The following is a 24,793-nucleotide window of genomic DNA, read 5'->3' as shown; positions in this document are numbered from 1 at the left end:
TGCTGCTTAAAAGATTGCCAGCGAGAGGGAACTTACCACCTTTCTAGGTAGCCACTTCCACGGTTAAACAATTCTTGCTGCAAAAAATATCCAGCCACTACCTTTCCGCTCATAATTTAAACCCATTATTGCAAATCGTGTCCTCTGCTGCCAAGAGGAACGGCTCCCTGCTCTCCTCTGAGAGACAGCCCTTCAAATACTTAAAGAGAGCAATCATGTTGTCCCTCACCCGTCAACGTCATCTTCTTCAGCCTCAATCTTCCCAGGTCCTTGATCATCCTCCCTGCTCTCCTCTGTACCCTCATGCTGGTACCTGGAAAAACTGGTGTGTGTACCTTCTGCACAAGCAAATTTTACACCTGGATCAAACTAAGTTTTAGAAATTTGCTTGGTACGAGGATGGAGAAGAAAACAAAATCCAGTTCGGCCAAGGGACCACCTTGATGATTTCACAGATTTGGGGAGGGGGGGAGGGGGGGGAGAGAGAGAGGAGAGAGAGGGGGGAGGGAGAGAGGGAGAGAGAGAGGGGGGGAGGGAAGGGGAGAGAGAGGGGGGGAGGGAGGGAAACCAGGATGCAAAAATAAGTATTTCATACATTTGTTCCTTTGGCACACCTACGATTAAATCAGATTTACCATCGCATCTGAATACAACCAGTGTTCATGTAAACAATGACAGGCAGGGAAAAAATAAATTTGGTTTGAAGCACAAACTTTATAATTGGCGAGATCACAACTGATTGAAAGTCTACCGGCACTAGCATTCTTAGGGAAGTACTTCCGGAAAGTTTGGATTCTGCATGCTAAGGAACTCAAGTTACAACAGAAGGGGAAAGAATAAAGGCAAATCAATGTTCAAAACCTAAATGCCATTTGGTTTCAGTGTTGAAAACTTCCTTGGGAGTAAAGCCTTTTCTATCTTCACAAGACAGAGACATAAAGAACACTGTAATTCCACCCATTAATAACATGGCATTTTGATATCTGCAAAGCCAGGCTACTGTTCCACTGAAAGATAAGAGTTCATCCGTCACATGCTGCACCTTCTTTACTGTAGAATGTTCCGCTTAGGTCCTAGTGCCTACCAAGTTCTGCCCCGCTCTCCTCCGTTCAAACACAAAAATGAAAACGAAAAACCCCCTCATGAATTTGTTGGTGATTGAGGAATAGCCCAGGGAGAGGCACACAGAGTAATGCCAACGAAAGATCTCACCTTGGGAGTTTTTACTTATTTATTCATAGCTCTCTTCACTCTCAGAGGAAGGGCTGTCAGAGTCTGACCCCAAATGGATCTTTCGTGGGGATGTTTCGTTGTTTTCCTGGAGAAAGTCAAGATCCCAAAATTGCTGCTCCTTTTCGGTCACACGTTGGACAAAACCGCTCCACATCTCAGGAGTCACTGCATGCACTCCGTCCTCAAATAAATTCTTAACGTCATTCAGTTTAAAGGTGTTGTTGTTTATCGCCACGTGTCTTTTTATCTGAGTCCACGCCAACTCGATGGGGTTCAATTCCGCGTGGTAGGGAGGGAGGCGAAGCACTTGATGCCCGGCAGCAACCGCCATTTCGTCTGCCCGAAACCGAACGAACCTGTGCTTTTCTCTTTGAACCAGAAGGATAAGCTCAGGCTTAACTTGCTCCGGCTCCCAAGAGATCCCCTTCTCCGTTAGCCACGTCCTGATGGCGTCCTTTTTGGACCCGCTTGTTGGGATCTTCTCAGACGTCACAGAATGACAAGAGGCATTATCCATAACAATCACGCTTTCGGGAGGCAGTTTCCGCAGCAGCTCGCCGAACCATTTTTCGAAGCTGTCCCCGTTCATTTCCTGATGGTAATCGCCTGTTGCAGACCGAAAAAGAAGCAACGCACCCTCCACAAACCCTTCCTCGCTCCCACAGTGAGCGCAAATCAAGCGACTCCCCTTCCCAGACGACTCTCTCAGTCCCGCAGACAAGCCCTTAAGGAACACCTCCTTCGTTGGCTTGACAATTTGGTCTTGCCCACATTTTGAGACCGCGTGCCCCTCGCTCACCCACGTCTCATCCAGAAAAAAGATCTTCCTCCCCTCAGAACGAAACTGGCGAATCTTTCTCAAATACCGGTGCCTCCACGCTGTGATCTCAGGCTTGTCGGTCAATGTGCAATCCTTATGTCGGCGATTGTAGGCAAAGCCAATGTCTTTCAAAATGCGGTGCAGCGTCGATTGTGAAATGCACGGCAGATCCGGGTCGCCGTTTACATCACTAAGTATTTTCTTTAGCGTGGGTATCTCGTTTCTGAAGAAATACTTATGTACAATCGCTCTTATTGCGCAACGAGCAGAGCTGTCACACTTCACGTTGCTTCCCTTCGTCTCGGATTTGCGAGGACGTTTCTTGCCCGGCGTCCCGAGAACTCCGCCTCCTGTGTGCCATTGCTTCTTTGCCCTGTAGATGGGCGCAGACGACACACCCGTCAGCCTCGAGGTTTCTCCAACACATTCCTCTATGCTAAGGCTCGGCTGATCTTCCCGAATGCGCGAGTACACGTTCAGTATAAGTTGCTGAGTCTGACTTCGAATTGTCTGACCTCTGCGATTAGTTTTGAAGTAACAGAGAGGAGAGTTCACTTCAGAGGTAGACATGCCTGCTCCATCAGCCATTTTGCAAAGGAAACGGATGACGTTGTTTCAAAAAAGCAAATTCTGCTGAGTTATTCAATGTGCTATAAAGGCCCCTTTATCAAAGTACCATGACTAATACGGCATAGAATAATGGGTTTGACAAAGCCTGTGCTTAAAAATGAATGGTAATTCTCATATTAATTCAGGGCTATTTTCTAATGCGGAAGCATACTATTTCCTCTACCGCTGCACCACAACTGACTGCACTTTTATTTTTCAGTGGAACAGAGTACAGATTGGCATAAAATTGCCACTAAGTAAACAATTCACAGGAAATACAGACTACGAAATGGTTTTCAAAGTAGTGCTCAACTCCATCCCAAAAAATACTCCGCAAAATGAAACAAAGTGCTAAGCTGCAATAATTTTATTTATTGTACGTGGCCACTCAAATTGAGGGAGATTTTCAGAATCCGTTGTCTTTACGTTGGGATTTTATGGCAGAATCCCTCCATCTTCGGAACATGCTCTTTTCCCACCAGTAGCAGAAGACAGCTATTTGCCTCCCAAAGGCCAACTTGAACATCCTGTGGAAAAAGCAACGTGACAAAATTAGGGATCAGCACAGCAAAATCTTCCATGAAAGAGTAAACGCATTCCAAAAACCGTGTATGATTGACAGGAGAAGATCCCACCCTTTTTATTCTTCCCCTCTTACCAATCCAATCTAAACAAGCTGAATGGAACATTAAAGTGAAATAAAAGGAATTTTTTGAGAGGAGTTTTAATAGTCAACAATTCATGGACAAACAGAGGAGGGCATTTGGAGGGAGAAAGAATTGGAGGTCTCTTGGACCAAAAGTATTCAAAGACAGGTGGGGCGGCGCAGAACAAATACGTCAGAGTACTGCACAGCTGGCTAATTAGTCACCAAAGACTATGGCTGATTCCTCATGGGCCAAAAACAGCAGTGTGAAAACAGTGTGAAAATGGTATAAACCCTTTTAGAAGAAGAAGAAGAAGAGTTTGGATTTATATCCCCCCTTTCTCTCCTGTAGGAGACTCAAAGGGGCTGACAATCTCCTTGCCCTTCCCCCCTCACAACAAACACCCTGTGAGGTAGGTGGGGCTGAGAGAGCTCCGAGAAGCTGTGACTAGCCCAAGGTCACCCAGCTGGCATGTGTGGGAGTGTACAGGCTAATCTGAATTCCCCAGATAAGCCTCCACAGCTCAGGTGGCAGAGCGGGGAATCAAACCCGGTTCCTCCAGATTAGATACACGAGCTCTTAACCTCCTACACCACTGCTGCTTTTACACTGTTTTAAACTCTTTTTACACCATTTTCACACTGTTTTCACACCACTGTTTTTGGCCCATGCGGAATCAGCCTATGAATTTCTAAAGTAAGCAAAAACAAAAACATGGAATCCAAAATAAAGTTCTACTAGAACCACATTGGCCTTATGTGTCCTCGTGAAGCAATAAATATAACAGCTGTATTCACTCCACGCAACCAACAAAAAATCATCCCATTAAAGAGTTCAACCTGGACGCACAGAGGGAAGGCTTACGAACTAAATAAAAGTATGTTTTAGATATGTGCCTCTCATGTTATCTACAATCTATATGACACACTACATACTTTGCTGGACCCATTTGTAGCTGATGTGCTCACTGGTACAGAATTAAGGAATCCTTTGTGTGTACAACAAGCCATGTGAATAAATTTATATATTTCTACCTTACTGGACTCAATGCGGATTACGATATAAATGAAACAAGCTATAGAACACATAAACAATGAGTTTTTTCTACCATGCGACAAGAAGATGCTAGAGGGGACAGCTCCCTGTTCCTCAGACTGTGTTTAAGCCCCAGCTGTGTTCATTTCAAAATGTGAGACCCCGCAAAATTCAGTGAAGAACCACGGGACGGCCAAACCCATCCCTAGGCTCCCCTGAGTGAAGAAAGGCCACCTTTAATATGCGATGACACAAAATCCCACTGCCCAAGTCTTGTGACAGTGAGAGGAACGGTCATCGGGAACTTTCAGTCAATATTCACATCATCCCCCCCCCCGCCCAACTATACACAAATCTGAAGCTTCCGGAATTTCCTTGGTTTATAGAACTTGGTTCCCAATGGGGTGACTATTTGCCCCTCGAGTTCTGGGCCTTGATTGGTACAAGAGGTTTTTTAAAAACACACACACACACACAGGGACCTTCAAGCTGTTTCTTTTCAGCTGAGTGGTAAGCAAAGCACCAATATTTTCCCTAGTCAAATATATCACTGCCATGAGCCCTTAGCTGAGTCTCTGAAAAAACTATGGCACTCTTTTTTGAGAATGTTACAAAACTAGAATAGCTAGTAAAAGGAATAAAGATATACCTTCATTTTGTATAATTATATATCAGATAAGGGAAGAGTCAAGGGGAAGCCTAAACCAAGCACAAAAGGGGTAGGTGAAATATTCAGGGAAAATCAATAATAGTACAAGTATAAACAAAGGGTAAGTTAGAATAAGAACATAAGAGTGAAATAAAGGGAATTATACTAGGGGTAAAGGACAGGGGAAATAAGGAAGGGGATTAGTGATAAGAGATTAAATGTTATAGAAAATAGGCTAAAGAGTTGGTAAGGGTGGAGAGAAGGTATAGATCAGTGGTGGCGAACCTTTGGCACTCCAGATGTTATGGACTACAATTGGCCATGCTGGCAGGGGCTATGGGAATTGTAGTCCACAACATCTGGAGTGCCAAAGGTTCGCCACCACGGGTATAGATGATAAGGGGGACAGGGTATATTTTAAGAGGGGGTATATTTGTGGGGTAATTTCGAATGTCCACGGTGATTTATTGTCGAATTAGTAGGGTGTAATGTATAATGTGCAATGTGATATATGATTTGTTTGTGTTTGAATGTTTATTATTAGGATGTCTAATATCAATCAATCAATTTTATTGAAAGCCATAGGCCATTACAATATTACAATATTATTACATTAAAACTTCTGAGCCAACTTGTTATTCCAACAGGTAAGAAAAAGAAAAAAAAATTCACTAAAAATCCATCATGTGAACACTAAGTCTTTCACTTTCCCCCCTACAGTATGTCTAGATTGTATTCCCACCTAACCTTTTACCAATTTGGGTTTGATCAGCTTACTTTATTAAGTTGTTGGGCCGAGATCTTTGTGGCTGCCAAAGTGAATAGGCCAACCCTATAGGATATATAGGGATCCAAATCCGCAAGGAGAAGGTATAATTTATCAAGCTCACTGTATACCTGGGACAGGGGATGAAATTCTTCAGACACCCAGCCCTGGGCTCTCTGCATTGCAGGGGGCAGTTCAGAACATAATGGGGTAAATCCTCTACTTCCTGTTTGCAGATACAAAATTCGTTGTTCAGCTGGTATTTTTGGCATATCTGCCTTCTAAATGAATTTGTTGGCATTGTTTGAAATCGTAATGCTTTTGTCATAGCGCTTCCTTATCTTAAACTGAGTAATGCCAGCAAGACGGGAGGCTTTCTGATAATCCCTTTTAAGGTAAGCTATATACCAGGGAGCAAAACTTGGAGAAATGTAAAATTATATCTCTGTCCATACAGTTCATCTCCTTTGAATATCCAATCCCGAAGGTCATTGATTTAAAATTGGTGAAGAGAATAAATGATCTGGAACCGAATAACTGAGCAATATATTGTGCCGGGAGGTATTATGTAATTTTGAGGCCTTTAGTAATATCTGCAGACTTTTGATTCCCAAACGAAGTCGGTTTTAGTGAACTCTTTTAGCAGTATTTCAAAATTGCCAATTCAGCTCGAGCTTTAATAGAGAACAAACCGAGTTCTGCCCTAAGGAGGGCTGCTTTAAAGCGTTCCTTTAGGGAGTAGGAGAATTAACGTTTAAGGAAGGAGTTTTTTTGAATGGTTTCTATTTTATGTAGGACTTGGACATTCCATCCCCAAATCTCTGTAGCATACAGTAACATAGATATAACTTTAGTTTTTTTAAGATTTTTAGGGCTGGATCAACTTCGTGACCTCCTTTTGTATGATAAAAATCTCAATATTGCCCCAACTTGATTTTTTGGGCAGCTGCTTTGATACTGCTAAGTGGGCATTTCAAAGTAGTGAAAGGGCTGAATGTAACACCTAAATATTTAAAATAATTGCATTGCTCTATAGGAATATTATGGATGTTCCAACTGTATTTTCTTGGTCTTTTCTTGAACACCATTACCTTAGTTTTGGAATAGTTTATGGAGAGGGCCTCCTCTCTGCAATACTCACCCAAACTATATAGGAGTCTCCTTAAACCATTCCTTGTAAGTGAAACTAGGACCATATCATCTGCATAAAGCAGAATTGAAATTTTCTGTTTTCCTAGCGAGGGGGCAACAAATTCATGGCCGGTCAGCTTAGGAATTATATCATTAATATAAAGATTGAATAAAATGGGGGCAAGTAAACAGCCCTGCTTGACTCCTTTCCCTGCTCTAAACCCATCTGTTAGAGAGCCTGATGTATTTACTCTGACTTTGATCCATGTGTCCTCGTGCAGCTCTATTAGGATGTCTAATATTTAATGCAATAATGTAATAATAAAACTTTAAAAAAAAAAACTATGGCACTCTCTCCCCGTGGTGGGACATAAACTTCCCCCCTTCTGGAAACAAAAAACAAAGAACAGAGATTTTGTGATGACTCCACTCCAACAGCAGACACGGCAATTTGCCCTTTCACACATGGCGTCCGTTTTGCGGTGCCGCCTGCAGAATATACTTCCTCAAGTCCCAAAAGGGGTCCGCCTCAGCACGATTGGGAACACTTGGTTTACAAGCATTAAAAGATCAATATTAGAAGAGCCCAATCTTTTTGGCTACAAGTCCAATTCCTGACCTGGTCTCAGTTGCCCCTCAACGCTACAGCTCATTAGGCAAGATAAATGTGTGTCCTCTTCTCTGAACAGTCTCTCAATCTTACCTACCTTTCCAAAACAACTGCTAGCTGAAGAGTCACCGGGGAGGAGAGATCAGCTTCTGTTTCTCACACGGCTTTTCTGGATCGGGGTAAAGTACCAGCAAGCTGCTTCCTCAGTCACCAAGTCACCACATCTGTAAAAACCAAGAAAAACATCAGTTAGGTCGATTCCGCACTTACGTTATCGACCTAAGTTTGAGCTGCGTTCGACCTAAGTGCTCCACACAACCACTGGGATCGACGTGGTTTTGTACCAGCTTCGCCCCGTGTAACGGTCAAATTTCCGACTCCAGTTGGGAACTGCTACTTTTTCAGGGAACCACGTTTAGACTCGAAAACGGACTGCGGTAAAGTCGCGAGGAATCTCTGGTGCCGGGAGTCCCCCATTCAATAATCTGGCCGGAGTGTTTCAGGCATCGCGTACAGCTGGCCAATCGCATGCCACCTTCGTCCCTCCATTCCTGTGGCAGTTTTTTTTATAACGTGTGTGGGGGATAGACGTAACATGGCCATAGAACAGCAGCCAATCGGAACGGAGCGGCAAAGAGGCACAGGATGATTCCGCCCTCCGAGCTGGGATCAAGCTGGAACGCGGTAAGAAGGGAACAATAATGAAGCCCCGACCTGGGTCAGTACCCTTCTCCAGGGGGGGGAACTGGGTCGAGACCTATTTTGCCCCGTGTCTGGAATCGCCCTTAGCTATTAATCTTCAAATGATTCATAGCTGATGACTACACACATAATCATGCGGGGGAGGGGGAAGAGTCTTTCTTCAAAGACCTCACACAGCTGTTGACAACCGGCAGCAAGACAGAGTCACTGGTGGAAAAGCTGCTAGAGGGAGAACAGTGTAAGAATTCCCAAAGCGCTCCCAACTCATGCTTTCGGAAAGCCAATTTGCGTTCTGCATGTGACCCAACATGCTAAATAATCAGAATGTCTACAGACTGTGTGAACGGATACCAGCAAACAAGAAATCACATTTGTTTTTGTTCAGCCCCCTGATTTTATATTTTTAAATGTTTATGCTTCAACTGAGAACGATTATCCTTGTCTTGTGTCACTGTGTTTTCAGCATGGTGTAGTGGCTAAGAACAGGTGAATTCCAATCTGGAGAACCGGGTTTGATTCCCCACTCCTCCACCTGAGTGGCAGAGGCTTATCTGGTGAACCAGATATATTTCCACACTCCCGACATTCCTGCTGGGTGACCTTGGGCCAGTCACAGTTCTCTCTGAACTCTCTCAGCCCCACCTACCTCACAAGGGGCCTGTTGTGAGGAGAGGAAGGGAAAGGAGCTTGTAAGCCACCTTGAGTCTCCTTACAGGAGTAAAAGGTGGAGTACAAATCCAAACTCTTTGTCTTCTTCATCTGAAACAGAGGCAGACACTACTGTCCCCAGTCGCCTACACTGAAGAAGAGTTGGTTTCATACCCCCCTTTATCTGCCTGAAGAAGTCTCAAAGCAGCTGACAATCACAATCCTTTCCTCTTCCCACAACAGGCACCTTGTGAGGTAGTGAGCAGCAGTGGCGTAGGAGGTTAAGAGCTCGTGTATCTAATCTGGAGGAACCGGGTTTGATTCCCCGCTCTGCCACCTGAGCTGTGGAGGCTTATCTGGGGAATTCAGATTAGCCTGTACACTCCCACACACGCCAGCTGGGTGACCTTGGGCTAGTCACAGCTTCTCGGAGCTCTCTCAGCCCCACCTACCTCACAGGGTGTTTGTTGTGAGGGGGGAAGGGCAAGGAGATTGTAAGCCCCTTTGAGTCTCCTGAAGGAGAGAAAGGGGGGATATAAATCCAAACTCTTCTTCTTCTTCTAGTTGGGGCTGAGAGAGTTCTGAAAGAACTGTGACTAACCCAAGGTCACCCAGCAGGCTTCACATGGGAGTGGGGAGTCAAACCCAGTTCTCCAGGTTAGAGTATGCCACTCTTAACCACTACACCAAACTGGAATTGGTGCTCACATTCAGCATAGCACCATGACCTGGTACAACATGCAGCGCCAGGAGGAACTTGATGAAACTGACGCAACCAAGAACATTTCACCAGCCTTTTTAGTAAAGCCTGCATAACATTTATGGAGAAAGGAGTTCAAGTTCAAAGACCTTTATTAGGCATTAAAGAGAAAGGAGTTATCAAGGTCACTATAACATGTCACAGCTTATCCTCCAAGAGAGAAAAGGGGCAAATTATTATGCAATCCCCCCCCCCCCAAAAAAAGATATAACATCCCCTACATATTTATGGAGATATCTCACTCTGTTAATGTTGGTGTACCCATCTACAGGGCCTAGGGAATCTGCTCAGTGCATGTGCATAATCAGGGTGAATCAGGTGAAACACGGACAGAACATGCAGATCATCACGGCAGACCCCCCAAATAGTCCATCACTTCCAACTCATCCCCCCTCCCAAAAAAGGGGAGGGGACTGAGACCAACAAAGGTGCAGAAATCTGTTCAAGAGAAGGCGAGATCATACCTTTTCCTCACTAACAACCAAGGCCCAATTACAAGTGCAGAAATCCTGGGCCTTTGGGGGGATATGTTCACCTCATCTTGTCAGGTGGCCGGTCGCACTTCAAAATTCGGAGGGCTCAAGGGTCGTTCATTTCCCTTCAAACGCACAACCTGTGAACCAAAGGCACCTATTAGCATGACCTTTGCATGTTTCTCCAGGAGGGAGGGAGGGAGGGAGGGAGGGAGGGAGGGAGGGAGGGAGGGAGGGAGGAAGGAAGGAAGGAAGGAAGGAAGGAAGGAAGGAAGGAAGGAAGGAAGGAAGGAAGGAAGGAAGGAAGGAAGGAAGGAAGGAAGGAAGGAAGGAAGGAAGGAAGGAAGGAAGGGCCAACAGACCTCTCTCCAAAGTGCACAATACTCTGGCCGAAAACTATCCGGCTGTCCTCAGCCAGAGCCGGAACCATCTTGGCTCTGGGCCGGCCTGGTGGAACGCTCTTTCAAACGAGACCTACTTCATTTCTGCTGGGCCAGTAAGACTTAACTAGCAGGTGCTACAAGAAAAAGAGCATGCACAGAAACCCTCCACAAAGCAAAGCACGAAATGTATCTTGGTATTGCTTTTATACTATGGTTATTTTTATTATGTTTGTTTATGTAGGCCACCTTGAGTCCTCTGGGAGATGGGTGGGGTGGAAATACGAACTATAAACAAGGTAACAAGGGCCCGATTAAGACCTTTAGAGGCCCTGAGTGCTGAAAAGATTATGGTCCCCCCACATACTAGATCAGTGATGGCGAACCTATGGCACGGGTGCCAGAGGTGGCACTCGGAGCCCTCTTTGTGGGCACGCGCACACAGAGTTCGTCATGTGGGGTGCAGAAAATCACCACACACACACACATCTAGACTGGCCTGGGTCATTGAGCATGATGTGCGCGCACTGTGGTGAGCAGGGAGGACTCGGCTGGTGGGCCTGGTGCCTGTGCTCCAGGTGGCTGCTGTCCGGGGGGGGGGGGCACAGAGGAGGCAGAGATGCTAGAGAAGCACAGAGCGGTGCGCGCGGGACTTGATGGAGGCTAGAGCAGGCTGGCCCCCGGTCGAGCAGGTGGGGCGGAGGAAGAGGGAGCCAACCGGTTTTCTCTAAGCTAAAACCTCAGCATTCAGGTTAAATTGCCGAGTTGGCACTTTGCGATAAATAAGTGGGGTTTGGGTTGCAATTTGGGCACTCGGTCTCAAAAAGGATCGCCATCACTGTACTAGATAAAAAGGTTAAGTTTCTCCTTCAGTCACGTCTGACCCTGGGGTACCACTGCAAGCAGTGATTTCATAGGCAAGCCTCTTTTGTGGGGTAGTTTGCCATTGCTTTCTCCGGCTATTCTTTACCCCCTAGCTATGAGCTAGGTCAGTGATGGCGAACCTTTCGGAGACCGAGTGCCCAAATTGCAACCCAAAACCCACTTATTGATCACAAAGTGCCAATATGGCCATTTAACCTGAATACTGAGGTTTTAGTTTAGACAAAATGGTTGGCTCCGAGGCGTGCGTTACTCGGGAGCAAACTTGGTGGTCGTCGGTGGCTTTGCTTTGAAGCAACCATGCAACTCTCCCAATGGGTGAATCACGACCCTAGGAGGGTTTAATCAGGAGCAAGCCCCATTGTCAGCAACCGAGCGTACTCCCGGTAAAGGATTGCGCTTTAGCTCAGCGCATGAAAATCAGTGGGGTTAATAGCGCTTAACAGGGTTACCTACACTGCTTCCCCAAAACTAGGTCTTAGGTTTAATTCTAATAATTGAGCCCAGTAGGCCAGGCCAGCCTAGATGTGTGTGTGGGGGGGGGGGGGGCGGCACTCTGCGTGTGCCCACAGAGAGGGCTCTGAGAGCCACCTCTGGCACCCGTGCCATAGGTTCGCCACCAGAGCTAGGTCCTCATTTACCAACCAAGAAATGGATGGATGGCTGAGTTGGCCATGAGCCAGCTGCCAGGATATCTGACCCACAGGGGGCTCGAACTCCTGACCACGTGAGTGGCAGTGCAAGCACTCAACCACTACGCCACGCGGCTCCAATGTACTATACATACTAGATATAGACCGGCAATTCAAAATGAAAACAATGGCCTACCTTAACAGGTATACATTCTAACGACTAAATAGCAGTACTTGCATGAAACAAAACACTCATTATTCCACTGCTTTCCTGCCTTGAAGATGACCATTTTAACTTGCACACCATTTTTAATTTACACGAAAATCAAAGATGCAAAATATGATTTACTGCTGCCAACTTGCAACTGAACTCAAAGACTACAAAAAAGTTTCCCTCCGCATTTTTTTGAGGGCGAAGTCTCTGGCCATATCCACAAACTTAATCCGGCGTCCCAAATCGGTTTCAATACTTAGCAGAGATAAAGGGGGGGGGGGGGACTCCATGGGGGCCTCTTTACTTGAAACCTTAAGCAGACATTTATCTTGCTTAAGGGTTAATCCAGGAACGAAGCTGACCCTAAAGGGGCTTGTTTATTTATTTATTGCACTTATATCCCACCAACCTTCCGCAGGATCCAGGATGGCTCACAATAAAAAAAAAACATATAAAACAAGTAATCCAATACATGCAATAAATAATATAAAGACAGACATTTAAACATTATAAATAGCATAAGTTTAAAAAAAACGGGAAGAGAGGAAAAAATACCTCCCACGTGGAATCCAGCGACGCCAGGAGCAGAGCGACCCTAAAAAGCCCAAACCCTCGCCCCACAAACCCTGCCTCGCTGGCAAAGCAACCCCAAAGGAGGATGCCAACGGATGGCAAAAACTGACCTGAGATTGCGAGCGGATTCATTTGCAGCGCAGGAGAAGACGGAGACGCGCCTCCGCTGCAAAGCATCGTCCCGGGCAGAGCGGAAAAGGCTGGGCGGAGCAGGAAATGCCACCAGGCTGTCTTGCTATTGGCAGAGAAGACAAGTCAGTCACTGTTGGGGTTTATGGGGCGGGCGGATGAGCAGGTCAGAGTTTGCGCCCTGCACCAAGAGCGCGTTATCCCTTGCGCAATGTGCTGCGCTTTCCTGGCTGGGCGGAGGGCGCTTTTCAGCGCGTTGGGATGTGCAATGAACACGCATTGTTGTGCTTTGCTGGAAGTGTCAAGAGTGATCAGTGCCCGTGTGAAACCCGTAGCCCACCCTCTGCTCCCCGGGGCATCTCTTGCTATCTCAAGACTTGTCCAGTTCAGAGGTTCTTACTTTGGAGTGCACAGATTCATTTGTCCAGAGGTGGGATCCAGCAGGTTCTCACAGGTTCCCGAGAGTACGTTACTAATGATTTGTGTGTGCCGAGAGGGGGTGACTAATGGGTGATTTTTGCCTTGTGATTTTTGCCTTAGTTACGCCCCTCCTCTCAGCAGTAGCGTGCAGATCTTGAAGCAGTCTAGCAGGAGGTGCACCGGCGTGCGTGGCAGCCTGCGCCTGCGTGCATTTGTTTCCCGCCCAGGAATGCCCCGCCCCCGGAATGCCCGGCCACGCCCCGTCGTACCCTGCCCAGCTCCATTGGCGCTACGCCACAGTTTGAATCCCACCACCATGGGAACCTGTTACTAAAATTTTTGGATCCCACCACTGCATTTGTCCCTTATGAGTTATCCCATGTAGTGGATGCGTAGAAGACTTTCACAGTTCCAGAAAGGGATTCATGCAGAAATCCAGAAACTGGAAAAATCAAATTTGGGATGGGTTAGATTAGAACTACTTGCAAAAAGTATTCCAGTTTCGTCCCTTTTGTCTCCCTGTTTTTGAAAACGTTTTTTAGACAATATCAGTTTTCCTTGCCCGTTAGACGCAAATGGTGGCTCAGCAGGAGAGAAAGGGGGGATATAAATCCAAAACTCCTCCTCCTCCTCCTCCTCCTCTTTGAGTCTCCTTACAAAAGAGAAAGGGGGGGGGATATAAATCCAACTGTTTGTCTTCTTAATACTGATATTTGTGGTTTTGCTGCCTCTGGATATGCAAGCTCCTCTCAGTCATCATGGCTATACACTTTCTCACCAAAAGATCAAAGTTAAATTGTGACTTCATTCACCACATGCTGGAGCATTTTAGTTTTAGAGGAAGAAGAAGAGTTTGGATTTATATCCCCCCTTTCTCTCCTGCAGGAGACTCAAAGGGACTCACAATCTCCTTGCCCTTCCCCCCTCACAACAAACACCCTGTGAGGTGGGTGGGGATGAGAGAGCTCCGAGAAGCTGTGACTAGCCCAAGGTCACCCAGCTGGCGTGTGTGGGAGTGCACAGGGTAATCTGAATTCCCCAGATAAGCCTCCACAGCTCAAGCGGCAGAGCGGGGAATCAAACCCGGTTCCTCCAGATTAGATACACGAGCTCCTAACCTCCTACACCACTGCTGCTCTTTAGACTGCTCTGTTTGGGTTCTAGTGTCTACACAGGGTGGCTGGGGGGATCTGGCAACCCTACAGATAATAGGAAATTCCACAATGCCTTTAGGGCAGAAAGCCAGCTCAGCACCCAAGGACATAGTCTGACCGCTGGTGTCCTGTAAACCTTAATGAGAAGCTGTGCTTATGAAAACATTTATTCAAAACCCAGATAGATTCTCTAATTCCAGTCCTCAAAGAAAGAGGGAGACACTAATCCACAGACAGCAGGTGAGAGACACCTTTGGCAACGTTTACAAAACGAAGTTTGGTGAAAACAAGTATCTGGAATCTTCGCACTATTTCCTCTTCTCGTTTAGGAAACTCCAGTGAAACAAAACACACAAAAGGAACACAAAACACACAACAGGAAAAGCTTTCGGGGTTCCATTCTGCAATTTCCACCCTCTTGAATCCCCAGATCAGTGTAAAGCAGCGTCTGCAATCGGTGCCTTCTGCTGCCTCGTATCTGCCGTCAGGGTGGCGACTCACGGAAAGTGATCAGGTATTCGGGGTAGGCGTAGTCATCGAAAAAAATCACAAAGATCGCTGGCTTGCTGGGAGCGTCCACTAAACTGTCATAGCAGCCTCTTTCCCCTGGCTTCATGGGTGGGAAGGCCATCGTTTCTTTTCCACACGTGTACTCCCCAGTCAGGACCCGTGACTGGAACATGAGCCGGTGTCCACAGGAATTGAGTTTCGTGTACAAAGCCGCACGCGCAGCATCCTCGGCAAAATAAATGCCCTGGCCATAGCGACTCCCTGCAAAGAAACAGAAGCAAGAGAGACAGTTCTGTGTTTTTGCTTGTTTCCTTATATTCCTCCCTCTCGGGTTGGTCATCCTGGGAACTTGAAATTACAACAAAATAACCAGAGTACCGAATGGTATAAATGGATGGGGTTTTAGGAATTCTAACTGATTGGATTTTTTTTCGTTGTCGGCTGTTTTGAGCCTGATCTTCGCCAATGAGGGGTGGGATATAAATCTGATACAATTTTTAAAAATAATAATAATTGGGCATGCCCACACAAGAGCAGAGCAATTCTCCTTGATCCTCCTTGATCTGAGATTGCAAATGCCTTAGCAGACCAGGTGCTCGGGAGCAGCAGCAGCAGCAGAAGGCCATTGCTTTCACATCCTGCATGTGAGCTCCCAAAGGCACCTGGTGGGCCACTGCGAGTAGCAGAGGGCTGGACTAGATGGACTCTGGTCTGATCCAGCAGGGTAGTTCTTATGTTCTTATGCTCAAGAGCAGCAGCAGCAGAAGGCCGTTGCTTTCACCTCCTGCATGTGAGCTCCCAAAGGCACCTGGTGGGCCACTGCGAGTAGCAAAGTGCTGGACTAGGTGGACTCTGGTCTGATCCAGCAGGCTAGTTCTTATGTTCTTATGTTCTTATGCTCAAGAGCAGCAGCAGCAGAAGGCCGTTGCTTTCACATCCTGCACGTGAGCTCCCAAAGGCACCTGGTGGGCCACTGCGAGTAGCAAAGTGCTGGACTAGGTGGACTCTGGTCTGATCCAGCAGGCTAGTTCTTATGTTCTTATGTTCTTAAATGACAGGTTGAAGGAACATTTCAGAAGAAGAGCTATGGGTCGTCGCACTCTGTAACAGCCCTGCTGTTACGCCTGATCTCCCGACAACAGAGAAAACGGATGCTCTGGGAGCGGGACTCTATGGCATTTTATTCCAGCCCCTCCCAATCTCAAGTCCCTCCCCTTCTCAAGCTCCACCCTCTTCAGGTTCCATCCCCCAAATCTCCAGGTATTTGCCAACCTGGAGCTGGCGACCCAGTCCCAAAGTCTAGGGCACAGGTGAGCCTTGGGATTGGGAATACCTCCGCCGGCATAGCTCACCCTTCCTGCAGGCACTCTTGAAGCCAAACTCTTGAATGGAACGGCAGTTCTCTGGTGGCATCCCATGATAGAGGATGCGCTCGTTCTGTACCCTTTCTGGGTTCTTCTTCTCCATCCAGCTGCGTTTCCAGCAGTAGGATACCCACAGGTAGCGATTCTGGATCCTTTCCACCTGTGCGGGGACCGCAGCAAGTCAGGGTGGTTACTCACCACTCTTAATCACTATTCCCTGCTGGCCACCCCTTAACAGCGATGGTTAGTCATGGGGTCTGAGGCCATTGCTAACAAGGTGGCTCGGGAAGAAATGATCTGGGTTCAAAATTAAACAGAATTAAACAGAGATTGCACTTTCTCTGATCTAATCTACACACTGTTCCCCGCCCCCCACTGCTCTAAGCAATGGGGTACCAGGGGTAAATGGCGCCTGGAGACAAATTGTCTCCAGGATGCCCCCTAGGCTCTGCCACCCCCACCAATGGGGGTTCCACCCCCATTGCCCTCAACCCCACCCATGTCACCATTGACATGGGCAAGGTCTAGGGTGCCCACTCCCCCCCACTCCCCCTGCTGGCTGGGCTCCCAGCCACACCCTGCAGTTTCTTCTAACCTCCCCTCCGGGCAGGCCAGAAGACACTGCAGTTCCGGCCTTGGAGACCTTCTTTTATAAGCATTGAGGCCGGGGGGGTGGGGCTTGGGGAGCAGGAAGGGGTGGGACTTCCTGCTCCCCAAGCCCCATTCCTGGCCTCAGTGCTTATAAAAGAAGGTCTCCAAGGCCGGGACTGCAGTCTCTTCTGGCCTGCCCGGAGTGGAGGTCAGAAGAAACTGCAGGCTGCTGGCTGGGAGCCCGGGGGGGGGGGGGTCCAGGGCGAGGTTAAGGGCGCTTGGAGGCAGCAGGAAGTCCTGCTGCCTCGTCGTTTTTGCATGCCTCAGACGCGGTCAAGGCACGTGAAAACGAGGAGACAGCAGGACTTCCTGGTCACATGGGGGGCCGATTTTGCGCCCCCCACATGACCAGAAGAGTGGTGCCCGGGGACAAGGGGTACCCCCTGTCCCTAGGCAGATATGCCACTGGCTCTAAGAAGCCAACAGGATATTTTGCAAACTTGTACTCCATTTTCCCATTCGTGAAGTCATGCCCTTCTCTCAATCAAACATAAAGTCTTCTTCTGGGACTGCAGCATTTCAGAGGATGTCTGAGGATCGCAGCTCTCTGCACGCTCCACAGTGTTCAAACTCCTTGCATGCAAAAATCTGCAGACTGAGGAGAAAGGTCGAGCTAGAGCCATTTATCCTGGCGTGGTATTTTGCTAAATGTAGAGAGCTTCTTGTGGTGTGGTATGGCTGGGATTCCATAAATCAATCTAAGAGGAAGGGCTGATAATTAAATTAGTTGATGTTTGGCAAAAGGCTTGTGTTAGGTGGATATTAGCTCCCCTCCTATGATTTCCTTTGTTTCAAAACAGGCCTCTCCTCCGTAACATGCAAATATCTGAAACAATTGTGACTCACTTTTAGGATTTTAAAGCTGTTGCCCATCCGATTGAAATTCTTTACGATGTCCTGATATTCTTCTGAACTTCTCTGGAGTTCTACTTTCTTTACCAGACACTGATCCATAGCTTCCCAGTGTGGGGTGATATTCTTGTCTGCAACAAGATAAACATCTTGATTGTAGGGGAACAAATCTTGCATTTCATTTCCGTTATACTCATAAGATGAAGACTGATGATGTCCCATTAAGTGAGACATCTGCAGGAAGTAACTTCAAAGCTCTCTGACCGCCCTGAAAACTCACACATTAAGCATGCACATAATGCCACTGTAAGATTGCCAGCTCTAGTTTGGGAAATACCTGAAGATTTTGTGGGTAAAATTGGGGAGAGGTGGTTGATGAGGGTCTGGCTGTTTGCCAGGGCTTTTGACCATTCATTAATTCATTCATATGCCATAGGCTCAAGGTGGCTTTCAACATATAAGAACAGTAATTCATTCATTAATTCCACACCATTCATTAATTCCACACCATTCATTAATTCATTCATATGCCATAGGCTCAAGGTGGCTTTCAACATATAAGAACAGTAATTCATTCATTAATTCCACACCATTAATTAATTAATTAATTAATTAATTCATATGCCATAGGCTCAAGGTGGCTTTCAACATATAAGAACAGTAATTCAATCATTAATTCCACACCATTCATTAATTCCACACCATTCATTAATTCCACACCATTCATTAATTCCACACCATTCATTAATTCATTCATTCATTCATATGCCATAGGCTCAAGGTGGCTTTCAACCTATAAGAACAGTAATTCATTCATTAATTCCACACCATTCATTAATTCCACACCATTCATTAATTCATTAATTCATTCATATGCCATAGGCTCAAGGTGGCTTTCAACATATAAGAACAGTAAAACTCATACATTCAGTACATTTAATATTATCATAACCTGCCTTGAACTGAGAGGAAAGATCTATAATTTAATAAATACATATATAAATCAGGTGAGCCTGTATCCGCCGTCTTGGGCTTCATGGGGGAAGCAGGAAATAAACAAGATTAAACATATAGACAACAGAATGAAGAGATTTTGGCAGGCAGGTGCTTCTTCAAGCATATCTCCTTACCCCATAAGCAAACTTCCCTCCACAATTTGTAGGTGACTCCACAGCTTGGCATGAAGGCTTCGCTTTTCAGCCAGTTTATCTGGAATTCCTTTCCCTCCCACTGCAACTTTGTATTTGTTTTCTTCTTCTGATAGGCCTTCTCCAGCTGGCAGTTGGTTGCTGCGTCAAAGGCGGACCATCCAGCGTCAGTCCTGTAGTGCCACCGGATCGTGTTGTGCAACAACTTGGACTCCAGCCAGTCACCGTTGTCCTTCTGGATCTTTGCCTGAGTGGCTTCCTTGATCTTAGCATAAATGGCTTCCAGAAAATTGTCGACATCTTTTCGAGAACCACAAACCTGGACCGCTGTCTCTCTCGGGTGACGGACGGCCACCGGAAACTGGTGCGGTATGTTCTTCGAGAGATCACGGAGGACTTCATTGCTGAAAGTCGGTATCTCTGAGCTGCAGACGGTTTCTTCGTAGAACTTGGCCAGGAACTTGGCCACTTCTTGCTTGAACAAGCTCACGTCACTCTTCCTGCCCACCACAAATATCACAGCCCAGCAGGTCTCAGCCAAACCCTGAGGAAAAGCAAACATGCCAAAAACTGTGGCTAGAATCACAAGCTTTGAACTAAGACATTCATTTAATTCCATGCTCTTAGATTCCTCCCCCCTCACAAACTCTTTTTTCAGTTCTATTCTCTCGCTCTACGAACCAGTAAAGTCCAGTCAACAGCAACTGTACTAAGTTCTTTATTGAGCTGGCATTCTTAGTCAGGAACAGGCAATGCAGGAACTAACTCCCCCCCCCCCAAGCAGCCGCTTTTACGGGCTTCAGAGAAGTTCCCGCCAAGAACAGGAAAACAATAAACAATTCAGGTTCTTACACAGAAACTCGCACAGACAGTTTCACACAGGCAAGAAAGCAGCAACTGATAACTATTCCGGGTGCCCCGCCAGAAACTACAGCAGGAGCCTCTTCAAGGTTGAACCGCGACCTTACACCGGGTGACTGGATGAAAGACATGGGAGATGGTACTGACTTATGAAGATGCAAGGATTGACAGCTCCATAATTTCCCAGTCAAAATTTGTCCCATGGTTTAAAAACCATCAAAATAGACCTCTCTGGAACATTCCATCTGGCAAGCATCTCTGCAAGTAACCTCAGGATGGTGTTTACATCTATGGCCCTTTTCGCACATGCAGAATAATGCATTTTCAATCCCCTTTCAATGCACTCTGCAGCTGGATTTTACTGTGCGGAATAGCAAAATCCACTTGCACACAATTGTAAAAGTGGACTGAAAGTGCATTATTCTGCATGTGCGGAAGGGGCCTGAGAGATTCCAAACAAGGGAAACTGAATGGATGTGAGGAAGTCACCTTGAGTAATTATCCCGATTAAGATTGAAGAATTGTAATCTGAAGAAGAATCTATCGAAAACGGTTACAGTAGCGCAACCAGTTTATTATTGAATATTCAATTGACGAACTTGGCTCAGACCGGTCCGCATTGCCATATAGACTTACTTCTACTGACTGGAATGCAGTATATGCAGCTATTGATAAGTGATTGATTATCTTCAAAGAAAGGTCCAAATCCAGAAGTACCTATCACCGGGGCCGAAGACATAGGACCAGAAAGAAGAAGACATTGCTTTGAAGTCACTGCTTGATGACTATGTTGTAGGGTGATGTGATATGTGTAATATTGTAAGAGTCTAGGCTCTGATGTTGTTTGCACTTTTCACTGGTTGCACTTTATGTATTGCACTTTATATGTGGGCTTAGCGCAATTGATAAAGCAGCGGTTGATGCAGCGCGTTTGTTGTTTGTGGAGATTCCAAACAATCTCATTGGCTGTCCTCACTGGGTGATATTTTCGTTATCTCAACGTCCGTGTGTATGCGGGAATCCAGTTGTTGAAAATCTTCCTCGTTATATTCTAGACTGTCCACTTTATGCAGAGCTTAGGAACAAATTTGATTGTTAAAATAATCCCAGGCAACCTTGCTCCAGGTGACAATAAGCTGATATACTTGCTGTCTAATTCTGACCCTTATGTGTCCTACAGAGTAGTTTTCTTTGCATTGGCAGCAAGGGAAAATTAGAGCCAATGAGTCTATAAAGAAAGCACCTGCTCTGGTTGAAAATGTTTTATTATTGAAAGATTGTATTTTAACATATTTCTTTCAATGTTAAATTGGAGGCGGGTGGGTCTTTTCTTTCTGTTTTGCATTGTGAGGGCCTTTGGCCAAGTACAGTAAAATTCTACTGCTACTTCTACTCAAACCTGGCTTGCAAAGCAAGTTCAGTAAATGCGATGATTCAAAAAGAATGTAATACAAATGTTCTAGGGCAGTGGTGGTGAACCTCTTGCTGCAGAGCTCAGATGTTATGGACTGACAATTGTAGTCCATCCAGCCCCTGTCAGCATGGCCAAAGGTTCACGTGGCTGGGAGGCTGATATTACCTTATCTAGATGCCTCCTGATTCTAGGGTGAAAGAGATGCTATTTGTTCCGAGCTTTAACACTGGCCATTGGCAGAGCATGTATTTGAAAGGTGGGATGCAGATAAACAAATCAATCAGTCACTTATTACACTCATGGACCAGCAGAATAAAATGTGCCAACATATCCTCACCATATCTCAGACGAACTCCAATGCTTGCCCGACTGAATGCAGTTCCTTCAGCAAACTTAAGTGGCAGATTCCTACGGATTCCTAACCACATACAAACTTGCCCGTGTTCCCAAAAAGCCATCGAATCGGTTGAACATATTCTCCTCAACTGTGACTTCTATTGTTCATTTAGAAGTCTACATATCGACCCCCCACATCCGGAACTGTCCCTTCTCTTCGAACAAGGCCAAGACCTACTTCCTGCTCTGCGATTGATTCCCTCAGAGGACTCTGGACATCGCAAAATTCCTGGTATTGGCCCAACAGGCCCGATCTAGTATCTGCTGAACTAAGATCAACTACTAGCCTGTTTTACCTTCATTTCACACTTTAATTGTAATTGTTTTTTGTGGGTCTGTCTATGCCAATAAAAGGTACTGACTGACTGATGTGCATTAACAGAGTAGAAACCAGAGGTGGGATCCAGCAGGTTCTCACAGGTTCCCGAGAGCAGGTTAATAATTATTTGTGTGTGCCGAGAGGGGGTTACTAATTGGTGATTTTGCCATGTGATTTTTGTCTTAGTTATGCCCCTCCTCCACTCCGCAGCAGGAGCACGCAGAACTTGAAGCAGTCTAGCAGGAGGTGCGTGGCAGCCTGCGCCTGCGTGCATTCGTTTCCCGCCCAAGGACCTGCGCAGCAGCTGCGTCCTTGCCACAGCCCCACCCAGCAATGCCCCGCCCCTGAATGCCCGGCCACGCCCCCATCATGCCCCGCCCAGCTCCATTGGCGCTACACCACTGTTTGAATCCCACCACCATGGGAACCTGTTACTAAAATTTTTGGATCCCACTACTGGTAGAAACCAATGAACCTACCCAATATCCCCCTCAGTCATCAGTACACTTACTTGGTTCTTATGTCCATTGTTACTGGCAACTTCATCACCCCGGCCGGGACGCTTCCGAATTTCCAGCCTCGCAACACACTTTGGGGCCATTTGATTCAGAGCGTCTGCTCCAGCCCCAGAGAAGTATTCCCCAAGAGCCACCTTGTTCAGCGGCACCTTACCAAGCACAAGGGAATCCAAGTCCGTCTTGATGACCTGTACAGCTTTCTGCACCAATTTCTGAATACCGCTCACTTTCAGGGATAAGATCTGGCTGTGTGGCTGGACCCGGATTTTCACTTCGAGATGATCCCAGTCCATTATGTGGAGGAGATTCTCCCCGGCTAAAGCCAATTTGGGCCTGGCCACATTCAAGCTTTCCTCCACTTGAGAATGGTCTTCCAGGTACTCCTTCATTGATTGCTCTGCTTGAGTGATATGGGGACAGATGCCAACCATAAACACCAGACTGGACGAGGTATTATAAAGAGCTACTTCCTGGTGGGACTTCAACCTGTGCAGTAAATTCTGCCATTCTTCAGACTCAGTGGCCCATTTCACTTCTTCAGGTATCTCCAATGTCTTCTCACACACATGCTTTGAAAGAAGCCCTTCCGCTTTCTTCACCGTACCCAAGTCTAGACCAGAAACCTGGACATCTCCGGAGATCTCCAACAGGGCAGCCACGCCCTGCTCCCAGAAGAAGTTCTTGTGGAACAGGCTGCCCCATCGTGCCTTGACAAACCGCGACTGGAGGTCTGTGAGAGAGACCGGCAGAACCTGGAAGCAGCCGAGCAGATCTTTAAAACGCCTCTCCAGCTCTACCACGTTTTGACGAGTCCCCCTGAAAACGACGGCTGCCGGATTCCCAGCCAGGATTTCAGAGCTCGCAGAAGGATCGGCTGGGAGCACCCCGTGAGCCAAGAACTCTTCAATAAAGATGTGAGGCACTTTCTCATACTGAGCCATAACTTCTACCCACTCCGCCTGGTATTCCTCAATCTTGGCGTGAATGGTCTTCAGAACGTTCTCCACGTCTTCCTGGATACCGTGGATCCGAAGCTTGCCGTCCTTCAGATGACAGAAGTCAACGGGAAACTTAAGCGACGTGCTATGGCAGAGGTCTTTGAGGAACTGACTACTGAAGGTTGCTATGGCTTCGCTGCAGATGTCTCTTTCACAGAATCCAGCAGCGAAACCATTCAGGTCGAGTTTCAACAATGCCACGTCGTTCTCTTTACCCAGTGCATTAATCCCCCACACCAATTTCTGACGGATTCCCTAGGAAGTAAAATACCAGATCTCAAGTTAGAACCTTGATGCGGGTCTTGCGATATAAATAATAATTCGACCTCACCTTACAAAAGGTACACATCTAATTTCCCATCTAGCCCATCCCTCTAGAACAGAATTTGATGGAGAAGCGATTAACTAACCTGGATAGCTTTACAAAGGGTTTGCACAGATTTATGGAGGAGAAGTCGATCTATGGCTACCAATCTTGATCCTCCTTGATCTCAGATTGCAAATGCCTTAGCAGACCAGGTGCTCGGGAGCAGCAGCAGCAGAAGGCCATTGCTTTCACCTCCTGCATGTGAGCTCTCCTAAAGGCAATTCACAGGTGGGCTTCATCATGCCAGTAGCAGAGGAAGGCTGGACCAAGATGGACTCTGGTCTGATCCAGCAGGCTAGTTCTTATGTTCTTATGATTTCTCTCTGTGTGGAATTTTCTAACCAAGTACATGGTTCTATCCTTATTTCAGAGATAGAAATCTGAGGGGCATCTTCTACCATAATGAGATAAATTCAATAGAACTTAGGACTTCAACACACAAAGATCTGTTTGCCTCTGAGCGCTAAACACAACCACACAAAAACCAAGGGAGTCTCTTTTTAAAACTGCTGTCGTGACAGCATGTGCATGGAAACAGTCAGAAATGGTAACCTGCAAACTATACTCTGGTCCACATAAAGATGCGAGTAGATCTAGGGCAACCAAAATGGTAAAAGGTCTGGAATCCATGCCCTTCAAAGAGAGACTCAGGGAGCTGGGGATGTTTAGTCTGGAGAAGGGAAGGTTAAGGGGGGACAATATAGCCATGTTTAGATATTTGGATACCATTTTGAAGAGGGAGCAAGCTTGTTTTCTGCTGCCTCAGAGACTAGGACACGGAGTAATGGATTCAAGATGCAGGAAAAGAGATCCCACCTAAACATTAGGAAGAACTTTCAGACTGTCAGGGCTGTTTGATTGTGGAATTCACTGCCTCAGAGAATGGTGGGAGTCTCCTTCTTTGGAGGTTTTTAAACAGAGGCTGGAT

General features: G+C 46.5%; 2 protein-coding genes and 2 non-coding genes across 5 annotated transcripts; all 4 read right to left on the bottom strand.

The window, feature by feature from the left end:
* Positions 1–694: 694 nt before the first annotated feature.
* LOC125445060 lies at positions 695–12,975 on the bottom strand. 2 transcript variants are annotated; one of them, XM_048517889.1, is made up of 5 exons: positions 12,875–12,957; positions 10,446–10,600; positions 10,075–10,223; positions 7,598–7,724; positions 695–3,189 (listed from the first exon to the last, which is right to left on the bottom strand). In XM_048517889.1, exon 5 carries the CDS (start codon positions 2,639–2,641, stop codon positions 1,232–1,234), a length of 1,410 nt encoding a protein of 469 aa, XP_048373846.1. In that variant the 5' UTR covers positions 2,642–3,189; positions 7,598–7,724; positions 10,075–10,223; positions 10,446–10,600; positions 12,875–12,957; the 3' UTR covers positions 695–1,231. The 2 variants fall into 2 exon arrangements, with proteins under 2 accessions (XP_048373846.1, XP_048373847.1); XM_048517890.1 differs by lacking the exon at positions 10,446–10,600 and having other exon boundaries at positions 12,875–12,975.
* Positions 4,495–4,644, bottom strand: LOC125445376. The gene has a single exon (XR_007246296.1). It is a non-coding gene; the product is annotated as a small nucleolar RNA SNORA79 (small nucleolar RNA).
* On the bottom strand, positions 9,891–9,968 carry LOC125445380. The gene has a single exon (XR_007246300.1). It is a non-coding gene; the product is annotated as a small nucleolar RNA SNORD126 (small nucleolar RNA).
* Positions 12,976–14,648: 1,673 nt separating the features above from the next.
* On the bottom strand, positions 14,649–23,674 carry LOC125444331. Its single transcript, XM_048516758.1, has 6 exons — positions 23,654–23,674; positions 22,494–23,543; positions 18,975–19,536; positions 17,839–17,975; positions 16,330–16,501; positions 14,649–15,238 (listed from the first exon to the last, which is right to left on the bottom strand). The coding sequence occupies exons 1-6, from the start codon at positions 23,672–23,674 to the stop codon at positions 14,952–14,954; spliced, it is 2,229 nt and encodes a 742-aa protein (XP_048372715.1). The 3' UTR covers positions 14,649–14,951.
* Between the last annotated feature and the right edge of the window lie 1,119 nt (positions 23,675–24,793).

Source organism: Sphaerodactylus townsendi, linkage group LG15, assembly GCF_021028975.2.
Source record: "Sphaerodactylus townsendi isolate TG3544 linkage group LG15, MPM_Stown_v2.3, whole genome shotgun sequence".
Taxonomy (NCBI): Eukaryota; Metazoa; Chordata; class Lepidosauria; order Squamata; family Sphaerodactylidae; genus Sphaerodactylus; species Sphaerodactylus townsendi.
This window is presented reverse-complemented; position numbering and strand designations above follow the sequence as displayed.